Source organism: Halichoerus grypus, chromosome 13 (assembly GCF_964656455.1).
Source record: "Halichoerus grypus chromosome 13, mHalGry1.hap1.1, whole genome shotgun sequence".
NCBI lineage: Eukaryota > Metazoa > Chordata > Mammalia > Carnivora > Phocidae > Halichoerus > Halichoerus grypus.
In genome coordinates this window covers 78,097,685-78,118,987 of record NC_135724.1, presented here as the reverse complement: position 1 = coordinate 78,118,987, position 21,303 = coordinate 78,097,685, and the positions used below count along the sequence as shown (strand labels likewise).

General features: G+C 43.4%; 1 protein-coding gene across 1 annotated transcript in view; it reads left to right on the top strand.

Annotated features, from left to right (window-relative positions):
• SVOP (SV2 related protein) overlaps positions 1–21,303 on the top strand; it is a 67,961-nt gene that overhangs the window by 30,904 nt on the left and 15,754 nt on the right. Inside the window, exons 6-10 of the mRNA XM_036085927.2 lie at positions 4,794–4,918; positions 15,971–16,034; positions 17,938–18,063; positions 18,549–18,677; positions 20,180–20,253. Coding sequence (XP_035941820.1) covers positions 4,794–4,918; positions 15,971–16,034; positions 17,938–18,063; positions 18,549–18,677; positions 20,180–20,253 — 518 coding nt within the window. The remainder of the gene's footprint in view (positions 1–4,793; positions 4,919–15,970; positions 16,035–17,937; positions 18,064–18,548; positions 18,678–20,179; positions 20,254–21,303) is intronic.

The following is a 21,303-nucleotide window of genomic DNA, read 5'->3' as shown; positions in this document are numbered from 1 at the left end:
ACCCGGGATCCACATTCTGTGATGGCAACTTTTGGCTAGGGCTGAGTAGAGGCTGACAACACAGGCCAAGTTCTCTTGCATTCACCCATACCCACCTGTCCTTGCTGCATGACACCATCATGTATGTTCTCTGTCAGAGGCAATGGGAGCCATCAAAGGCCCAGGAGGAGGGGAGTGGCTCGTTCAAAGTACGGCATTCGGGGTTGGAAGTCATGACTCCAGGTTTGACTCTGCTGATCCTGGACAAATCACTCAACTACTTTGACCCTCACTGGGCTAATTTGTGAAATAGGACTGGAAATAGCAGCCTCTTTCCACGGGCTGCTGTGAGGACCCAGCATAATGATGGGACAGCGATTTACAAAACGGGAATGAAAGGCCCATGAAGTCAGAGACTCTGGCTGTCACCTTCCCTGCTATAGCCCAAGACAAGGTCCAGTGTTTAGCAAACAGCAGGCACTCAATGTATGCCAGGCTTGTGACAGGTGCTCAATACATGCATATGGAACAAATGATTGAATGAATGATGCATATCGTCCATTTAGTGCTAGGCCCACAGCAGGGGTCTGATACACGTATATGGAATGAATGAATAACATACAGCATCATTCCTAGTGCCTGGCATACAGCAGGCACTTGATATATGTTTACTGTTAAATGAATAATTGAATGAGCAATTTTTAATGAATGCATATGTCTGTGCTTCTATCTCTAGAGCCTGGCATACAGGGGATGCTCGGTAAATGAATATGGAAGGAAGAAAAGGAGAGAGAGGAAGAGAGGGGTGGGGGGGAGAAGGGGCCAACAATCTGAAAGGCAGGACAGATGTTAAGCAGAATGACAAGTGTGGTTAATAAAAAGCTCAAAAGCCCAGGAGACATTCCTGCAGAGTCCAGAGCGGTGCTTGGATGGGGCTTGCTGCAGTGCCCATGCCTTTGCGGAGCCATGATGATACTCACAAATGGTTGCTGAGTCCACATTTCCTGGCCAGCTGGAAAGCCCTGGCATCAGCAGGCAAATGCAGAGCCAGATGCAGTCTGCTGTGACCCTACAGAATAGGTCACATGCAGGTCTTTGTTGCCTGGCATGGGGTCACGCGGAAACCCCAACGGGATGACGCAGCTCCCAGGCAGTCCCTGGAGGGAGGCTTAGCTCTCAGGCACCAGTCTTGGTGCCCTCTTCTCTATCCTCTCCTCTCCTCCTGCTCTGTTTTCCCTCTTTTCATTTTCTCTGCTGCTAATGATGTCCTATTTCTTTTTTTTTCCCCCTAAGATTGTATTTATTTATTTGAGAGAGAGAGAGTGAGGAAGAGAGAGAGAAGGAGCAGGGGGAGGGGCAGAGGGAGAAGGAGAAGCAGACTCCCAGCTAAGCAGGGAGCCCAATGCGGGGCTCCATCCTGGGGCGCCAGGATCATGACCTGAGCCGAAGGCAGACCCTTAACTGACTGAGCCACCCAGGTGTCCCTAATGATGTCCTATTTCTGATTCAAGACTCCTTGGATTCCAAGGAAGCAAACCCCTCTTAAGTTGGCTTAAGCCAAAAGAAAGGAAGTAAGTATATACGGCAAGTTACTGATTTCATAGTTATGCATTTTAGGGGTGCAGAAATGCCCTAGCCTTTAATAATTTGTTATGTACTTAATATTGATCTCTATACCCATTTCATTAAAAAAACAAAACAGGGCACCTGGGTGGCTGAGTCGGTTAAGAGGCCAACTCTTGATTTCAGCTCAGGTCATGATCTCAGGGTGGTGAGGTTGAGCCCTGGGTCAGACTCCACCCTTGGCGAGGAGTCTGCTTGGGATTCTCTCCCTCTCCCTCTGCCTCTACCCCCACTGTGTGTTCTCTCTCTGAAATAAATAAATCTCAAAAATAAAATAAAATAAATAAAATCTTAAAAACAACAACAAACCTGGGCACCTGGGTGGTTTAGTCGGTTGGGCGTCAGATTCTTGATTTTGGCTCAGGTCATGATCTCCATGCTCAGTGGGGAGTCTGCTTGAGATACTCTCTCCCTCTCCCTCTGCCCCTCCCCCCCACTCCCGAGTGCTCTCTCTCTAAAATAAATAAATAAAATCTTAAAAAAAAAAACCTCAAATGCATGTTTTTGAAAAAGGTAACTTTATAGAGAGTCTTAAATAGGAAATCAGTAGCAATTGCCCTAAATAGGAAATATCTGCAAAAATAAATACGGTGAAAATAAAACAATGTTACTAAATTCTAGTTGGTTACAGTTGCCCCTCTGCCCTGTTTGTTAAAAAGAGAGCTTAGTGAGTGTTTAAAAAGGTGTTAAACCAGTTAGAATGGCAAAAATGGACAGGGAAAGAAACAACAAATGTTGGAGAGGTTGTGGAGAAAGGGGAACCCTCTTACACTGTTGGTGGGAATGCAAGTTGGTACAGCCACTTTGGAAAACAGTGTGGAGATTCCTCAAAAATTTAAAAATAGAGCTACCCTATGACCCAGCAGTTGCACTCCTGGGTATTTACCCCAAAGACACAGATGTAGTGAAAAGAAGGGCCATATGCACCCCAATGTTCATAGCAGCAATGTCCGCAATAGCCAAACTGTGGAAAGAGCTGCGATGCCCTTCAACAGATGAATGGATAAAGAAGATGTAGTCCATATATACAATGGAATATTACTCAGCCATCAGAAAGGATAAATACCCAACTTTTACATCAACATGGATGGGACTGGAGGAGATTATGCTAAGTGAAATAAGTCAAGCAGAGAAAGTCAATTATCATATGGTTTCACTTATTTGTGGAACATAAGGAATAACATGGAGGACATTAGGAGAAGGAAGGGAAAAATGGGCGGGGGGAATTGGAGGGAGAGATGAACCATGAGAGACTATGGACCTGAGAAACAAACAGGGTTTTAGAGGGGAGGGTGGAGGGGGGATTGGTTAGCCCGGTGATGGGTATTAAGGAGGGCACGTAATACATGGAGCACTGGGTGTTATATGAAAACAATGGATCGTGGATCACTACATCAAAAACTAATGATATATTGTATGGTGACTAACATAACATAATAAAATTAAAAACTACAAAAAAAAAAATTAAAAAATTAAAAAATTAAAATAAATAAATAAATAAATAAATAAAAAGGTGTTAAAGACAGACTAGCTCCGCATGGATCCTTTCTCTTGGACTTAATCAGAAGAATAATGATTGAAATGAAAAAGAAATCACTTTCTTGCAAGCTAATGCAAGTTATTTAAAATATTCCCTCTCCCACTTAAAATCATTTTCCAAGAGACTGGAAATCATCTGGCAGACCTACAGATTTCTTCTCTTGTCCCTTTTAATTCATTTAAGTTTATATAAGTAATCTCTATACCCAGCATGGGGCTCGAACTCACAACCCTGAGATGAAGAGTCGCATGCTCTTCCGACTGAGCCAGCCAGGTGCCCCAGTTCATTTTAATTTTAAATCTAAAATCAGTGTGCTTCACACTTTCCTCCTGAAGTGTCCCCAGGGGGACAGGAGAAGGAACTCAAAGCTGGATCTGGGAGAATTACTGCAGAGAGAGACCTGCCCAGACACCATGTTGCAGGTCTATAATCCATGTAAAATTTGTGTTCTACTCCATAATATGTTGGGTGTTCGTTTCGATATAAAAATAACATTTTAAATTGCATTCACCCTTAATTTTTTCTCAATCTCTAAGAGTAATTAGCACTGCAGGAATATGCATGTTTGTCTTGTAGCATTGTGTCCTTAGGTGGTTCTCAACCCATCAAAAGCAATGTTCCTTCTCTCTCTCAAATAAATAAATAAAATAAAATAAAATAAAAAAGCAATGTTCCTTTTACTTAGAAATTGTTATGAGAACTTTTAATAATGCCCCTTAATTATCCAGAAATAATTTCAAAAATAAAATAAAGTAGCCACTTGTATAATCTCTAAAAGAAACCAGGTATAAAAAAATAAAATAATAAAATAAATCAGGTGTAATGCCCCAAGTATGATATGATGGAGGATTTTTTTAAAGGAGGCAATTAATTAAATAAGGTTTATTTTCAATATGCAAATATGCATGCACAATTGCCTAGATAATAAAAGGAAGTAGTTAATATTTGTCCCTGATTATAAATAAGCTTGTATTTAACTGAATTTTGTTGATGTTTTTTCTTTATATTTGACATTTTGAAATAGATTTAGATCAGTCTATTCATAGATACACATAGAAACCCAGTGAATGCAGACAGATACTGAAGTGTTCCCTCAGTGACTCAAATACCATATGCAGTGTTGCTGTTAACAACATGGCTTTCTGAAATGATGAGCAATTTTGTAAAGTTCCAGATCAAACCACACACAAACTTCCTTTGATTTACCTAGAAGTTGCATTCCCGAAAAATTAAGTGTATATTCAAACTATGCCCCTCCCCCAAATCTTATTTCTATATAAAATAGAGTGAAGGTCAAGGTGCAGATAATCATAGAGTTTTCACCTGCATTGAGTCAAGTAGAAAGTTCCATTTGCGATGGTGCAGGATGCAAGACAAGTCTTTATTGAGTCTCGTGCACTGTGGGGCATCTAACATCTCAGGGCCCTATATATTAAATGCCAATCACTGGGACAACCAAGAATGTCCCACAGTTTTCCCACACCACCCGCCCTCAGGGGTTGGCAGCATCCCACAGAGAATCCCTGGTATTCCCTTGCCTGTGTGGATTACTGTTTAGCATGACCCCATTGATGGCTTTCAACAGGTTCAGGGGCCATGTGGCCTGGCAGTGCTGAGAAGCCCTGTGACTTGGTGTCTTCCTTCTCTGCAGGGGCTGAAGATCAGCGTGCTCTGGACTCTGTACTATGGCATCCTCAGTGCTTTCGCGCCCGTGTACAGCTGGATCCTGGTGCTCCGGGGCCTGGTGGGCTTCGGGATTGGAGGGGTCCCCCAGTCGTAAGTAAATGCCCAGCTCTGGCCATCCAGCAAGACAGCCAGTCAACTATGTTCATGGCCTTGGGGGGGATGCAGAGATGGTACACTTGGGCTTCTGGTATCACGAGGTATAATGCAGCCAGAGAGGACTACCATTATCAGAATTGTAATGATTGACAGTACAAAAGCAACACCATAGGGGCACCAGGCTGGCTCAGTCAGTGGAGCATGTGACTCTCGATCTCGGGGTTGTAAGTGCGAACCCCATATTGGGTGTAGAGGTTACTTAAACATAAAATCTTAAGGGGCACCTGGGTGACACAGTCAGTTAGGCATCTGACTCTTGGTTTTGGCTAGGGTTGTGATCTCGGGGTCCTGGAATCGAGCCCCATATCGGGCTCCCTCCATATTCAGTGTAGAGCCTGCTTGGGATTCTCTCTCCCTCTGCTCCTCCTATTCCTGCTCTCTCTCTCTTCTCTCTCTCTTTCAAATAAATAAATCTTTTAAAAGATAAAATAAAATCTTAAAAAAAACCCAACACAATAGCTGGAAGGTCATAAATGTGAAATAATAATAAAAATTAATAGATCTAGCATTGATTGGACATTTTTCTTGGACATTTCACAGCAGCCCCGGGAGGTATGTGTTTATCAAGTGATTGTAATCTCCATTTTATAGTTGAAACTGAGACTCAATGGGTGAGATCATTTGCCCAAGTCATATGGTATGTAGTGGAACTAAGAACCCGAGTCTGTCTGCCTACAGCATCCATGCTCTTAACCATCATGAGGGGAACAAGGCCCCCCACCCCCCTCTAACCTAAGCTCAAGGCAGGGGTGGGCATAACCATATGCAAATCAAGTGTTAGTTTGTTGGTGCTTTTGTCAAAGTACTGAGTAGTCACAGTTGTAGGAATAAGTTACTCTGTCCTGGGAGATTGGCAGACAATTGCATGTGGGCTGTATCCAACCTGCTGACTGGTTTTATAAAGTTTTATGGGAACACAGACACACCCATCATTTACATATTAACTCTGCCCATTTTCATATACAGCCACAGAGCTGAGTAGTCTCAGTAGAGAAAATATTTACTCTCTGGCCCCTAGACTATTTCATTTAATCCCCCCAAAATATCCTAAGTAAATTATATTATTCATCCCATTTCACAGACACAGAAACTGAAGCACAGAGAGGTAAAGTGACTTGCCCCGGGTGACACAGCCAGGAAGAGGCAGAGCTAGAATCTGAACTCGGGCCTTCTAACTCCAGAGCCGAGGCTCTAACAATTGCATTGTACTGCCTTTCTATTAAGGATGTAAAGGATTGGGAAAGACCCAGAGGCAGGTTGGGGATGATGTGGGATATTTCATAGGAAGGGACCTGAATGAAAAGAGGAAGCCATAGCTGAGTCCAAGGAAGGCTGATGGTCCATTCTGGTTAGTTTGTTGCGGTGAGATATGTGAGAACTAGAAGCTGAGGTTGGACAGGTAGACCAGGGCAAGCTTCCTAGAGGTCTTGAATGCCAGGCCAAAGGGATTGCCTGCAGGCACTGGGGAGCCACTGAGAGTTCTTGAGCGGGGGAGGTACTTTAGGAGTATTAATCTGGCAATGCTGGGTAGGGTGAGTTGAAAGTAAGGAATAATAATTCCTGTTGCAATAATTTAGGGAAATTTCCCACAAGGACCAGTTTATTCATTTATTCAACAAGTATTTCTTGAGCATCTACGATGGCACTGGCCTAGTACTAGATGCTGCGGATGTAGCAGTGAGCAAGACAGACATGATCCCTGTTATAGGTGGGGATCTCGGAAAACAGAATGCGAGATGGAGGTTAGTGTGCAAGTGGTTATTGAGATCAGCACCGGCAAGGAAGTGAGTAAAGCTTGAATGGGCAGAGGGAGGAGTTGAGCACGGCGGACCCTGTAGGGGTTCCAGAGCTGGGATGGCTTCTTAGAGTTGTTCCAAAATGAGGCATGGGAGCTGGACTTTTGTACCTTCACATCAGCCACATTGGACATGGGCTGCCCTCAAGGAGGGAGTATGACCTTGGGCAAGGCAGCTGCTTTGGGTCAAGAAATTCCTGCCAGGGACCCAATTCTGAGCTCTTAGCAGGTAACATTCCTGGTCATTCCAGAGGGACTGTGTGCCTCCGTCCTGAAGGGTGAGTCCAGGTGGTACATCACAGCGCCCGCCACAGCCCACCCCTTGCACCTCTTGGATCCCCTTGCTTCATATAATAAGCTCATCCCATCTGGGAACAGTTTCTCCAGGATTCTGGTTGGTCTTTTCCCTGAAGACTTAAAAGAGGATGGCTAGTGGGATAAACTAAAGTCCCTGCTATTGCTGTTGGTCTCCCAGCTACCACTGATGCCCAGTATGTCCCTCCCTTGCTACTCATTCTAGGTTCCCATCACCTCTGGCCAGTACTTCTGCGATCGAGATGGTTTACCCGGTGGGATGATCCAGACCCCATGCCTGAGTCACCGTGTCCTTCCCAGGCTGTAGCTGCTGCTTGTCCATTTAACACCAAAATTGGGCAGGGGGTTACCAAAAGATGTCCAGTGTATCACCTGGGTGCCCCATTAGATAACAGCAGCCCTACCACCTCCTGATGCTCAGGGTCAACTCCTCAGACAGAATGCTGACTCTCTTTCTTGATACAAGGAACCCAAAGTTACTAAGTGGGAGACTTTGCCTAAAGTTGAATGGGATTCTTGCAGGGGAAGAATCCCCTTGGGGAAGCATGCCCTCTCTGGGAACCAGGACCTCTAACCCCACACGTGGGGCAAGTACAAATTCTTCTTCAACCCTTTGATTTCAGAATGACATATTCCTTCTACATTGCACATATGATGGGGATTGATTTAAGGGTATATTGTGTCCTGCAAGACAGTATCCCATCCTCATAGAGCATCATCTCTAAGCCGATGCCTCTGTGGCACATTCAAGAGGCTGCTCCATCCCCCTGTCAGGCCAGCAGCTGCAAGGTACCATAAGATATGATAGGACCAGTGGATTCCATGGTCCTATACCCGCTGCTGCATCGCCTTTGTTATGTATCGGCTCCCTTGGTCCCAAGCACTGTAATGTGGGATTCTGTGTCAATGAGTCAAATACTTGGAAAGCCCTCAGACAGTGGTGCTATCTGGGCCCCGTGGGCAGGAAAGGCAAACCGATACCCAGAATATGTGCCAGTTCCATCAAGATGAGTCACTGCTCCTTCCACAATGGAAGATGTCCAGTATAAATAATTCGCCATCACATGACGTGGGATGGCTCCATCCTGGGGCTCTGCGTTGGTCTCTGTTGCTGGCAGATGTGCGTTGGTGCCCGAGGATCTGGCCCAATTGCCTCTCGAGGGTTAACAGTTCACTGGCTGGCTTCTTGAGCCTGTTGAGTGTCACTGTTGGGGAAGACTGGGAGAGGGCACGTAGAAGAGTAAGGCTAACGCTGAAGTAGCGTGACTTGATCATGACTACCAGATTCGAATCCTGACGCTGTCACATAACAGCTGTGTGCCCTTAGGCGAGTCACTAAACCTTTCTGTGCCTCAGTTTCTTTATCTCTAAAATGGGGATAATAGCATACCTACATCATGGGGTCACTTAGAATATTACATGACAACACATGTGAGGTGCCCGGGCCAGTGCCCAGCAGAGCGCTCAGTGAATGTCAGCACGTGTCAGGTCTGTCAAAGGCCGTGAAGCTCAGGCGTCAGTGTGATGGATGTTGGACTCCATGGGCAATTATGGAAAGAGTAAATGGGGACGGGAGATACACTCACATGGAGTGAACACAGGAACAAATCCCCAGACTCTTTCTGCCACTTAGAGGCCGGAAGGGCATCAAGTGGCTCGCAGTTCTCTCCAGTCCTTCCTTCCCTACTCATTATTGATCCCTCCATGGCTCTGCAGAGTAGACATCTGACATACACTCCTGGACCTAGGATGGGCTTAAAAACCACTGGAGCTTGAGGCAGAGGCCATTAAGCCAAGCCCATAAATCTGGGCTGGCAGGAGCTTGTGGCCAATGTCGTCCACGTCTGGACCAACTCCAGGAAATCCTGCAGACATAGCCACTGTTCCATTCATGAGCCATTCATTGACTAGGGTACAGTTTTCTCCTAGGCTGGAAGGAATGTACTCATAGAAATACATACTAAATTCCTTTCCCAGGGAAATGACAGCAGAACCAGCCTCCAAATAGTTACCTGGATTTTCTTCCCTCAAGAAAGAAGGGACAGGAATTACGTATTCAGAATGTCCAGGGATTCTTGTCTGAAATGGTGGAATAAGAAACGTTATTTTCTATTTCTTCTTCTCCACAGTTTCTGGAAATGTCATCAAAGATGTAAGAAATAGAATAGACCTGTAACAGGGCTGGAAAGCAAGAAAAGGGTGCCATCAGCCAATCAGAAATTTTGAGGAACCTCTGGAAGATTGTAGGCAGATGGGATTCCAATGGCAGAGTAACTGGAAGAGAGAAAACCCACCTCCTAAAACAGCAAAGGGGAAAGATCTTCAGGGAGAGAGGACAGGACACCAGGGGAATAAAATTAAGGACACAGAGCAGCTGGGAGGGCCTTTGCCCCTTACCCTTCCGTCATGAGGGTCCTCAGCTTGCCTGCCTGCTCCCAAATCCACCCCCCAAATGTCATGCCTCCCCACTTAGCTGTTCCTTTACTTAACCCTACTACAGCCCTTCTGTTTATTTATTGAGCTAGTATCCACACGACCATTTTAAAACTCTCAAAACCTCAAGACACAGGTATTATTATCCCCATTTTACAGATAAGAAAACTGGGGTTTTAAAAATTAAGTAACATGCCCAAGACCACACAGCTAACAAAGGGCAGAGCTCAGATTTAAATATCACTTGACCCTGCAAACATATTCTCTTAAATACCCCACTCTACAGCTCTTTTGTCCATGAGGAGAGCAAATAAAAACAGAAAAAAAATTACAGAAGAAATATTTAGCAACCCAAGAGAGCCACAGGCTTCCCAGAACTTCCACTCCAGCCATTTACGTAAAAATAATCATGGCTTAATTATGCAATGTTCTTAGCTCCTTATAATAATGGCTCCCCTAAGTTCATTTTTTGGAAACATTTAGTTGAAGATATGTTTATGTAATTAAATGCAACCAAGAGTTTCCATTCATTTAGGCTTTGCACCACTTCACAAAACCAAATGAGTAAGACTTTGCTGTATAATTTTTAAAAGTGCAACAAGAAGTCCTTATAATGAATTTTTAGTATAAATACAAATTTTATTATTTAAAATTAAAATTGTTTAAAAATTAAATTAAATCAAAAATTGTTTTTCTTTTAGTTTTATCAATGTGTAATTGACATCCAGAATTCAAGGTGTAAGCCTAATGACTTGACTTACCTATCTTGCAAAATGATCACCTCAATAATTTTAGTTAACGCACATCATCTTATCTATAAACTATATTATCAATAAAAAGCCCATCCCTCAGCTCTAATCTGTGCTTTTTTTATATGCTTCCCTCAATCCCTCTTTTTAATTTTATAATTTTTTAAAAGATTTTATTTTTAAGTAATCTCTACACCCGATGTGGGGCTTGAACTCACAACCCCGAGATCAAGAGTCACATGCTCTGCCGACTGAGCTAGCCAGGTGCCCCATCCCTCTTTTTCTTCTTTCCTTTATTTCTTCGCCCAAAGTAGGTGTTTATATTGGTCCTTGGTGATAGCGATAGTAACATTAATAGTGATGATGATCATCATCACAACGTCCACTGAGTGCTTACCAAGTGCCAGGCACTATGCTAAGTGCTCATCTTGTTCACTGACAACCCTATCATCCCCAGTTTACAGAAGAGAAAACTGAGGCTCAGAGATCATTAAGTGGCTTGCTTAAGGTCAGATGGTTATTAAATAGAGCGTGGAATTATCTCTCGCTTTGTAACAAACCACCCCGACACTTATGGCTTAACAACAATTTATTGAGTTCATGATTCTGCAGTTGGGCAGTATGGCTGTTCTGAGCTCAGCAGGGCTCACTCATGTGTCTCCAATCACCTGGTGAATTGGATGGGGGCTGGCTGGGCTAGCATGGCCACAGCTGACTCATCTATGCTCCACAAGCCTCTCAAACTTCAGCTGGCTAGCCCGGGCACCTGGTCATGTGGCACCTGGTCACGTGGCACCCGGGCAGGGGTCCAAGTGAGCAAGCAAAAGCTGTAGAGCTTCTTGGGACCCAAGCTTGGAACTGGCACAATATCACGTTTGCAACATTCTATTGAATAAGAGCAAGTCGCAAGGCCCAGATTCAAGGGATGGGGAAGTAGACTTTGCATGGAGTGACCTGCAAGGAAGCAAGACACAGGGAGGGAAAATAGTGAAGCACCTTGTGCAGACCATCTACCATGTGGAGAAACTGGGTTCAAATCCACACCCACCTAATGCTAAAGTTCTTACATTTGAACAGATGTCCTGAAAGGATTCTCAACTTATAGAGTCAGAAAGTCCTGGTAAATCATTAATGTCCACTGGGTCCCTGGTTACTCATTTGGAGATGACTCTGGGATAGAACTGGAAATTCTGAGTGGTTTCTGTTCCCTTTAATTAAGACAGAAAAGAGGATCACATTTAGGATGCCAAATAATTAGCTTTTCTGTCTATGGAGGAGCATCAAGAGGGAAGAGACTTTAACTCAAGTGAAAAAATTAGAAGCAACTTAATTTTTATCATTACAAGTAATACGTTTTTGTTTTAGAAAATGCAGATAAGCATCAAAAAATGATCATTGCCTCTAGTTGCAAAATATACACAAAATAGATATAAGAAACATGTAGGCACCATGGCCGATTGTTTATTGTTTCCGATAGAGGGTGCCAAGTATTTCAGCAGAAATGCCTCCTAGCTAAGAGACTGAGAAGGAACCCTGCCTAAACTGGCACCCTGCTTGTGTGTTAGCCACGCTTGAAGACTAATACTCCAGGTAGCTGCCCACCTGTTCCACCTTGAGACCTCCTCAGAAGATTCTTCAGATTGGTGTCTAGATGGAGCTTGCTCACAAACCTGTCCTTGGCACTGCTCTTTCCCCTCCAGACCAAACAGAAATGCCAAATGGAGATCACAGGTCACTTCTCTCCAAGCATGTGATCCAAATGGCAAATCTCTAATTGCCAAGTGCTGTAAATGTGATTATTTTCAGCAGGAATTTATTCACACCAGTATCAATTGCTTCTTGGCATTGCTACTTTCATTGCTCATTCTTCTATTCTTCAGTGTGATTGTAATAATCACCACACTTTGGATGAAGATCAAACAGCTCGTTTTCATAATGAATTGCTATAAATAATGGCCGGTGTGGGACACAACAATTACAAGAAAAAATGTTTCTTGTGGCAGAGGTGGCAAAAACAAGAAATTGAAAACAATCTATTAATCAACAGGGTTGCAGCTGTTTAAAAATAATGCAGTAAATATATGTATATTAATATGGAAAGATTTCCAAACTGTCTTATTGAAAACAGATCGTGACACAGAGATGCTAGGGCAAGTAGTTTAGTCTGGGAGATCCTGCAGCACGCATCTCCAGATTGTCCCATTCAAGGGACGAGGGAGATGTCATTTGTTGAGAGATGCTCCTGGGAAGTTTAAATTCCTTGGCACTCCTGGTCTGCCACAGAGGTTGGCAGAGTAAGCTTTAATAACCAGAGAAAGCACTCAGGGGAGAGTTACAGGTACTGACAATTGGAAACTGGACAGGCATGCATGGAAGTGGCAAGAGTTGGCGCATTTTTATGGGTGGAACATGAACAGTGTGCTGCATGTGTGAAGGAAGGAAGGAGAGAAGGAAGGAAGGAGGGAGGGGGAGAGGAAGGAAGGAAAGAGAGAAGGAAGGGAGGGAGGGAAGGAGGAAGGAAGGATGGAGGAAGGAAAGATGGGAGGGAGAAAGGAGGGAAGGAAGGATGGGAGGGAAAGAGAGAAGGGAGGAAGGAAGGAGGGGAGGGAGGGAGGGAGGGAGGGAGGAAGGAAAGTAGGACGGAAGGAAGGAAGGGAGGAAGGAAGGTGCGAGGGAGGAAGGAAGAAAAGAGGGAAAGAAGGGAGGGAGGGGGGAAGGAAGAAAAGAGAGAAGGAAGGAAGGGAGGGAGGGGGGAGGAAAGAGAGAAGGAAGGGAAGAAGGAAGGAAGGAAAGAGAGAAAGAAGGAAAGGAGGGAAGGAGGGAGGAAGGAAAGATGCGAGGGAGGAACGAGGGGAGGAAGGAAGGAAGGAAGGAAAAATGGAAGAGAAGGAGGACAGGAGGGAGAGACGAAGGGAAGAAAAGAGAAGGAAAGAGAGAAGGAAAAGAAAGATATGTTGCTTAAATTTATTTATTTATATAGAGAAGGAGCTGGAAGGTTGCAAAGCAAACTCCTGGTTATTATGGCTTTGGGGGAATGGAATGGAAGTAGGGGCAATGGGGAAGAGGAAGAATTATCATCTACTCTGTATACTTATGTATTGCTTAATTGTTTTACAATGCAAATGCATTCAGGTACTACTTCTGTAACTAAAAAAAAAAAGAAAAAAGAAAAAATACTGCATGCTATAGCTTCATTATAAAAAGAAATCCTTGCCATCTAAGGACAGGCATAACTTTGCCCTTAGAATATGCTGCTGCACGTTTTTGCGTGGTTAGTAGTTTAATTTGGTGGAGGGAAGGTAAACATGCTTCTCATTTTATTATTATTATTGATTTTTTAGATAATATAAGCACACCATTTGGAGAATAGCATAAAAATTTCAAAGAAGTCATCCATGGTAATTGCTATAACCTCTGTAACCACTATAATCTTGATCCTTATTCTCAGGGCTGAGTTAGTGAAATTCCTAATGGTTTTTGTTGAGAGAGCTACTTGTAGGCATATAAATCAGAGTAAGTTTTTTTGGGGAACCACTTTGGTATTATATATCAAAAGCCTTAAAACTATGTATGCCCTTTGACACAAATTCTACTTAACAGGGACCTATCCTAAGGAAACCACGTGAAGACAAAGATGTCTTCAGCCTAAAGACAACGTTTATTGAAGTATTGTTTATAATTGTGAAACCATCCAAATAGGGATGGGCTACAAAATATAGACAGATCTGGGTTAGAATTTAGAATTTTGGCTTTTCTACTTACTAACTTACTAGCTGTGTGATCCTGGTCAATTAACAATTTATCTGACATAGATAGATCTGGAGATAAAAATGAGAATCAAAGATACACGCACATACACAGGATTATAAGTATCTACTCCATTGATTTGAAATGTTTGAGTGAGATAATCCATGTAAAACATCTAGAAGAGTGTTTGGCACATAGTAGGTCCTCAATAAAAGGTAGCTATTAAGAAAAGAATGGTTCATGCGTGTGATAGAACATATGTGTGTAAGAGGATTTTCAATGGCATGGAAATGCTATTTATAAATCAAATAAAAACTAGGGTTCAAAATTCTTGAGTATGATCTTAGCTACAGAGAGAGATTAAGAAAGAGAAAGGGAGAGAGATAAAGACAAAAGATCGAGACAGGAAGAGAGAATATACTAAAATACTTATACCGTGAATTAAACTAGGTGATAATTGACTTTCTCTTCATGCTTTTCTCTAAATAGAATATATCTGAATGACTAAAGCCCTAGCCTTTTCTCTGAGGCGCCTAAGAATTCTTCCTTCTTTGGACAGAGGTATCTTTTATCATAACCCTAAGAAGGACTTCTACTGGAGAAAGAACTGTTCTTAAATCTCAATGGCATTGCTAAGACGAACTTTTCTTTCTCTTCTTTTTTTAAGACCAACTTTTCAAATGTTAGATGTTATGCAGGGAAAGACATCATTCTGGTGAGGCAGCTCCAATTGTTCAGGAGCAATTCTGGGAGAAGTTTGCAGGTATGAGCCATTAGCAGCAGCTGGGAGTTGGGCAAACTGAACTAGTAAAGGGATCCCAGGAGACCTAGATGGGTTACCAGCAGTATCTGCCTCAAAAGGGTCAATGGAAATTAGCCTCTCTCTACCCTGTCTCCCTTATGAGGAGCCAGGAGAGTAACATGAAGCCATCTGGTTGCTCAGATGCTTGACTTAGGTGGAAGATGTGGGAAAAAAGAAGGCCTCTTCCTAGCAAAATGGGAAGCAGCATGGGGAAGAAGTTTAGAGGTTTCCTCCTCTTTCCAGCATGGCCAGTGGCTGCGGAAGTGAAAGGTAGGGGAAGGGGGCAAGAATGCAGTAGATGGAGGAGGGAGCCAGTATATTTAGGGCATTGGTTACATTCAGCAAGCAAATAAATGGATTAAGCAAATATTGAGGATAAAGAGGCCTGGGTGTCTCAATGTTGGAGAAGGGAATTATGAACATGGAAACTGGGAGGGCTAGAAAGAACCCTAACCTTGGGGTGCCTGGCTGGCTCAGTCAGCAGAGGATGCAATTGATCTCGGGGTTGTGGGTTCAAGCCCTGTGTTGGGTATAGAGATGACTTAAAAAAAAAAGAAAGAAAGAAAGAAAGAACCCTAACCTTCTGGTTGGACTGGAATTGAAAGTATCAGTGTGAACTCATTGTTTTTTTAAATACGTATACACACATGGATATAGAAACAGACATAGATGTATGGTGTGCGTGTAGAGAGAGAGAGAGAGAAATGGAAAGACCAAGACAGACAGACAGATAGATAGATAGATAGAAAGATAGATAGAGGTCTGGGGTAGGGCCTGGAGATCTAAGTACTTAGCCATTGTCCCAGGAAATTCTGAAGTTAAGTGGTCCACAGACCACCCTCAGAGGAATGTTGACCTAGAAATTCAGAAAGTGGGGCGCCTGGTAGTTCAGTCGGTTAAGCATCAGACTCTTGATTTCGGCTCAGGTCATGATCTCAAGGTTGTGAGATCGAGCCCCGTGTCTGGGCTCCATGCTCAGTACGGAGTCTGCTTATCCCTCTCCCCCTGCTCATTCACATGTTATTGCTCTCAAATAAATAAATAAATGAAATCTTAAAAAAAAAAAAAAAAGAAATTCGGAAAGCTGTGGCAATCTTCTTACTCAGTCCTGACCTAACTCCTTTCATATCTTTCTGCTTTCCCAGGGTGACGCTGTATGCTGAGTTCCTTCCCATGAAGGCCAGAGCTAAGTGTATTTTGCTGATTGAGGTAAGGAGGGTGGTCTGGGTTTCCCAATAGTGTTCAGTCTCTGAGCAGGAGATTCTCAGGTGTCCTGAGCCACAGGATAAGGAAATGGCAGTTTGTCAGTTATGTCAATTTGAACATTTGTTTTTTGTTTTTTGGGGTTTTTTTTTTTTTTTTTTTTTTGCTATACAGATAAATTCTTCAATTGACAAAAAAATTCAATCTCTTAAAAAAAATGGTGGCAGGCTGGTGGTATGTCGTTCTTGGACTGGAAATGGCTTTTATCTGAGAGTTGCTGCCAAACAGCGCAGCTAAGGGAACCAAAACTCCTGCCCCTTGTCCATATCATCACCCTCCACCCCTATTTGTATCTGGACTCACCTGTGTCTTGTGTGAGCGGCCACCTCTGTAACCTAGAGGCTGCCTTAAAAGGCCCTTTGTCCAGCTAATCCCTCTCAAGCCTTCTTCCTGCCAGGGTCTTGTGACCCATTTTCCTTTCATGATCTGGAAGCTCTCAGGGCAAATATGTAACTGCCCAATGGTGCCATGCAGTGGGCAGTAGGGTTTATTTGTTCTTTCCGGACATTGATGTCCACAGTGATGTCTATGATGCCATTCTGTAGCCACCATGACCACATTGGCAATATTAATGACATTATTAACCCCACGGCCCAATCTACCACCCTGACTGCATCTACCCCTGACCAATAAGGATGGTAGTCAACTAGTCCACACTGGTATGGATGAACCAACTATTTAAATATTGAGATGTATCTGTGCCAGCAGATCCTGGTCACTGATTAGGCCTCATCACCGAACACCCTGTCCTCTCCTAGGACCCCCTAGAACTTCCCATGATCTAGCAACTAAAGAGTTAACTCCTGGCACAATCATGGTGTGTGTGTGTGTGTGTGTGTGTGTGTGTGTGTGTGTGTTGGGAGCAGGGCGTGTCTGGTACCCATTCTGGTTGGTCAGTCCTATATCAGTTTGTTAGACATTTTGACTATCACCCCTGGTTGTCAGCAACAGAAATGTGGTTAATTTAAGCAAAAGGGATTTCGGAAGGCTCTTATGGGCTCCCAGAACTGATGGGGAAGTTGAAGGACCAGGTTTGTCAATGGGCAATAGTTGTAGGGTCCCAACAGGAATCAGCATACTCAAATTAGGATAATTTGAAGAAAGTTTGATAAAGGGACTATTTCTAAATAGCCCCAGGCCAGAAGTTCCAGTTGCCAGGCAAAGGCAGGAAGTAATTAGCAGTCCAGAGAGGGAGAGTTGTATGTCGAGAGCTATTGGACAGGACCTGGGACCTTCTGCTGAGAGATGCAGTGAGCCCATGAGCACACTGCTGAGAGGGAGCCAGTGGAGTAAATGCCCCAACCTCTCTTACCTCCCTCCCTCTCTCCCATTTCCTGTGGGGCTCCCCATTGGCTGCACCCAGTGGGAAGCCAGAAGACAGGAAGTCTATGGATGCAGTGCATTCAAAGAGCAAGGTGGGGAAGGATGGGGAGTGACTCAGAGAGGCACACAGAAGATATTCAGCCCTGCAGAGAAGAGGCAATTGGGACTAAGGATACTAGGGCCCCATTGGGCAAGAGAGATGGATGTCAGTAAACAAAAACCAATGTGTCCATCACCATATTGACCTCACACAAGGTGATATTGATCTCCTTAACCAGAGCTACCACATTGTACACTCCAGTGGGTACCATGCCAATATTATACCCTGTGGATGGCACCCTCAGGAGATGGACAACATGGTGGCCCTGGCCCAACTATATGGACCCCAAGAAAAGTGCTGGTCATTCTGACTTTGCAGACCCCAAGGACCCCTTACCCATATCGATAGTGTCATCTACAATGACACTGACATTGCTCATGCGTTGACCATGCGGCTCCCATCACTGATCCCATTTTCCCATGCCAGGTCTTCTGGGCCATCGGGACAGTGTTCGAGGTCATCCTGGCTGTGTTTGTGATGCCCAGCCTGGGCTGGCGCTGGCTACTCATCCTCTCGGCTGTCCCCTTGCTCCTCTTTGCGGTCCTGTGTTTTGTAGGTATCCTTTAAGACATCTCAACCTTTGTCTCTTGGCCTCCTGCTGTTCACTGTATTTCGGTGGGGAGGGGGTGGAGGAGGACACCATCCTGTAAGGATTATTTTCCAGATTTTTGGGGGGGACTCTGACAGCAACACCAATTAGTAATAATAATAACAATGGCAGCAATCATAACTACATGAACCCATTCCAGGCACTGTGCTAAGCCCTTTGTCTGGATTATCTCACTTAATCCCCTCGACAACCCAAAAAGATGGGATCTATCATTATCCCCATTTTATGGATGAGGAAATGGAGGCACAGAGAGGTCAAGTAATTGCTCAAGGTCACACAACCAATATAATCAATGACAGAGCCAGTATTTGAAGCCAGGCCTCTGGAGCCAGAAGCCCCACCCTTAAAGACTCCACACCCAGATGAGAGTATGTGGCTGCAACCCAGTGTTCTGTTCCACCCTAACCTGCCACACCTCTACCCACAGTGGCTGCCGGAGAGCGCAAGGTACGATGTGCTGTCCGGGAATCAGGAAAAGGCCATTGCCACATTAAAGAGGATAGCAACCGAAAACGGAGCCCCCATGCCGCTGGGGAAACTCATCATCTCCAGACAGGTCCGTGCCTGGCCCACTGTCTGTGGTGTGTGTGTTCGTGCACCTGCGTGGGAGCGTGTACGAGGGTGGGTGTGGTAAATCCTGAGGCACACAAAAAGAGCAGAAGCAGACCAATTCTCCAAAAGCCAGTTTTCCTGAATTAACTTGGTAATGTATCTTTTTACCAAAAACATGTTTCAAGGAGCATTCTTTTTGAATATATGTAGTAAATAGGAGTATATTTTTCCTATGTACATATTAATATATTTATTTCCTCAATATATTCTCTCTATAAATATATTAATGAATCTATTTCTAAATATATTAATGAGCCTATTTCAAAATATATTCAACAAATGCAAACATTCTCAAATATATTCAATAAACATATTTAATGAGTATTGTTTTTTCATTCAAGAATATATTAAAAAATATATTTTTATTCACAAAAACAATATTCACAGGTAGACTAAACCACCTATGGCCCATAATCCTTTTTTAAGCATTTAGCATGTTTAAATAAGCAAGCATTTCTCAAACTAAGGAAAATATATTTGTTAAATATATCTAAGAAGAATATAATCACCATCATAGAATATACTCTTTTTTTAAAAGATTTTATTTATTTATTTATTTCATTATTATTTTTAAAAGATTTTATTTATTTATTTGACAGAGAGAGAGATAGTGAGAGCAGGAACACAAGCTGGGGGAGTGGGAGAGGGAGAAGCAGGCTTCCAGCCGAGCAGGGAGCCCAACGCGGGGCCCGATCCCAGGACCCTGGGATCATACCCTGAGCCGAAGGCAGCCGCTTAAAGACTGAGCCACCCAGGCACCCCTCATAGAATATACTCTTAAAAAGAACATTGTAGAGTGGTTCAGTCTGTTAAGTGTCTGTTTTCAGCTCAGCTCAGTGGGGAGCCTGCTTCTCCCTCTCCCCCTCTCTCACCACCCTTCCCCCTGCTCATGCTCTCTCTCTCTCAAATAAATAAATAAAATCTTAAAAAAAAAAAAAAAGAACATTGTAGAGCAGAGATTTGATAAATTAGCAAATTATATGAAATTGGCAAGTGGGTCGTTTAACTAATCAATCTTTCAGCACATTGGCTTCTGGCGAATTGATTTTCAGCACATTAATTTTTGTGATCTTGACCTAGAGCTGGCTTAGTCTGGGCATGAAATGGTTAGACAGGCCTTGGACTGACTGACTGCTCCCCGGGTCTATGGGACTACCTGAGAGTCCTCAGGGCATGGAGTCTGCTTCCTGGCTCCAGGATTTCAGGCTGGGGTTGGGGGTTGCAGAACGTCTCCATCCTTGGGGCATCAAGACTGTAGACATTGCTGGGTCCTGGCTGGAGGGCCTCACTGGGCTGGGGGACTTTGTGCTGTGGGATTGAGTCCTGGGTTCTTGGATCCTGAGCGTGTAGCCCATCAGCAACCTCCCTCCCAGCCATGGGTGTCCACCCAATGCCAGCACTGCTGGAGGAGTGGAGAGCAAAGAGCATGTCCTTGTCTTGTAACAGGAAGACCGAGGCAGAATGAGGGACCTTTTCACGCCCCATTTTAGATGGACAACCTTGTTGCTGTGGTTTATATGGTAAGAGCTGTTTCTTGACGCTTTGATCCCCTTCACCTGTGCCCTGTTTTGGGTTCTGTTTTTATGCGATGCACAGAGAACTCTTTAATCGTAGGCAACAGTTACAAAGTTCAGTGGTTTGAGCATCACTTTCCTGATCTCTGCCTTTTCCAGATATCACCTGAGCTATTATTTTCTTAATCTTTTTCTTTAATTGAACTCACTTCTGACTTAGATAAATGTCCTTGTTTAAAGTAAGTTTTTAATTTTATTTCCAATATCGTTAACATCCATGTTATATTAGTTTCAGGTATACAATATAGTGATTCAGAGTGTTTATACATTACTTAGTACTCATCATGATAAGTGTGCTCTTAATCCCCATCACCTATTTCATCCATCCCCCCACCCACCTCCCCTCTGGTAACCATCAGTTTGTTCTCTCTAGTTAAGAGTCTGTTTTTTGGTTTGTCTCTTTTTCTTTTCCTTTGTTTGTTTTGTGTCTTAAATTCCACATATGAGTGAAATCATATGGTATTTGTCTTTCTCTGACTGACTTATTTCACTTAGCATTATATTCTCTAGCTCCATCCATGTTATTACAAATGGCAAGATTTCATTCTTTTTATGGCAGAATAATATTCTGTTGTCTGTATATGTGTGTGTATATAAATATGTGTGTGTGTGTGTGTGTGTGTGTGTATCGCATCTTCTTTTCCATTCATCTGTCGATGGACATGGGCTGCTTCCATAATTTGGCTATTGTAAATAATGCTGCAATAAACATAGGGGTGCAAATATCCTTTTGAATTAGTGTTTTTGTATTCTTTGGGTAAATACCCAGTAATGCAATTACTGGATCATAGGGTAGTTCTATTTTTAATTTTTTGAGGAACCTCCATACTCTTTTCCAGAGTGGCTATACCAGTTTGCATTCCCACCATTAGTGCACAAGCGTTCAGATAAATGTCTTTTAAGAGGGAATTTTATATGTCTGCTTTAAAGAAAAAAACCTTAATTGCAGGCCATATATTTTCAAGAGATATACAGTAAAAAGTAGCTAGATTGATG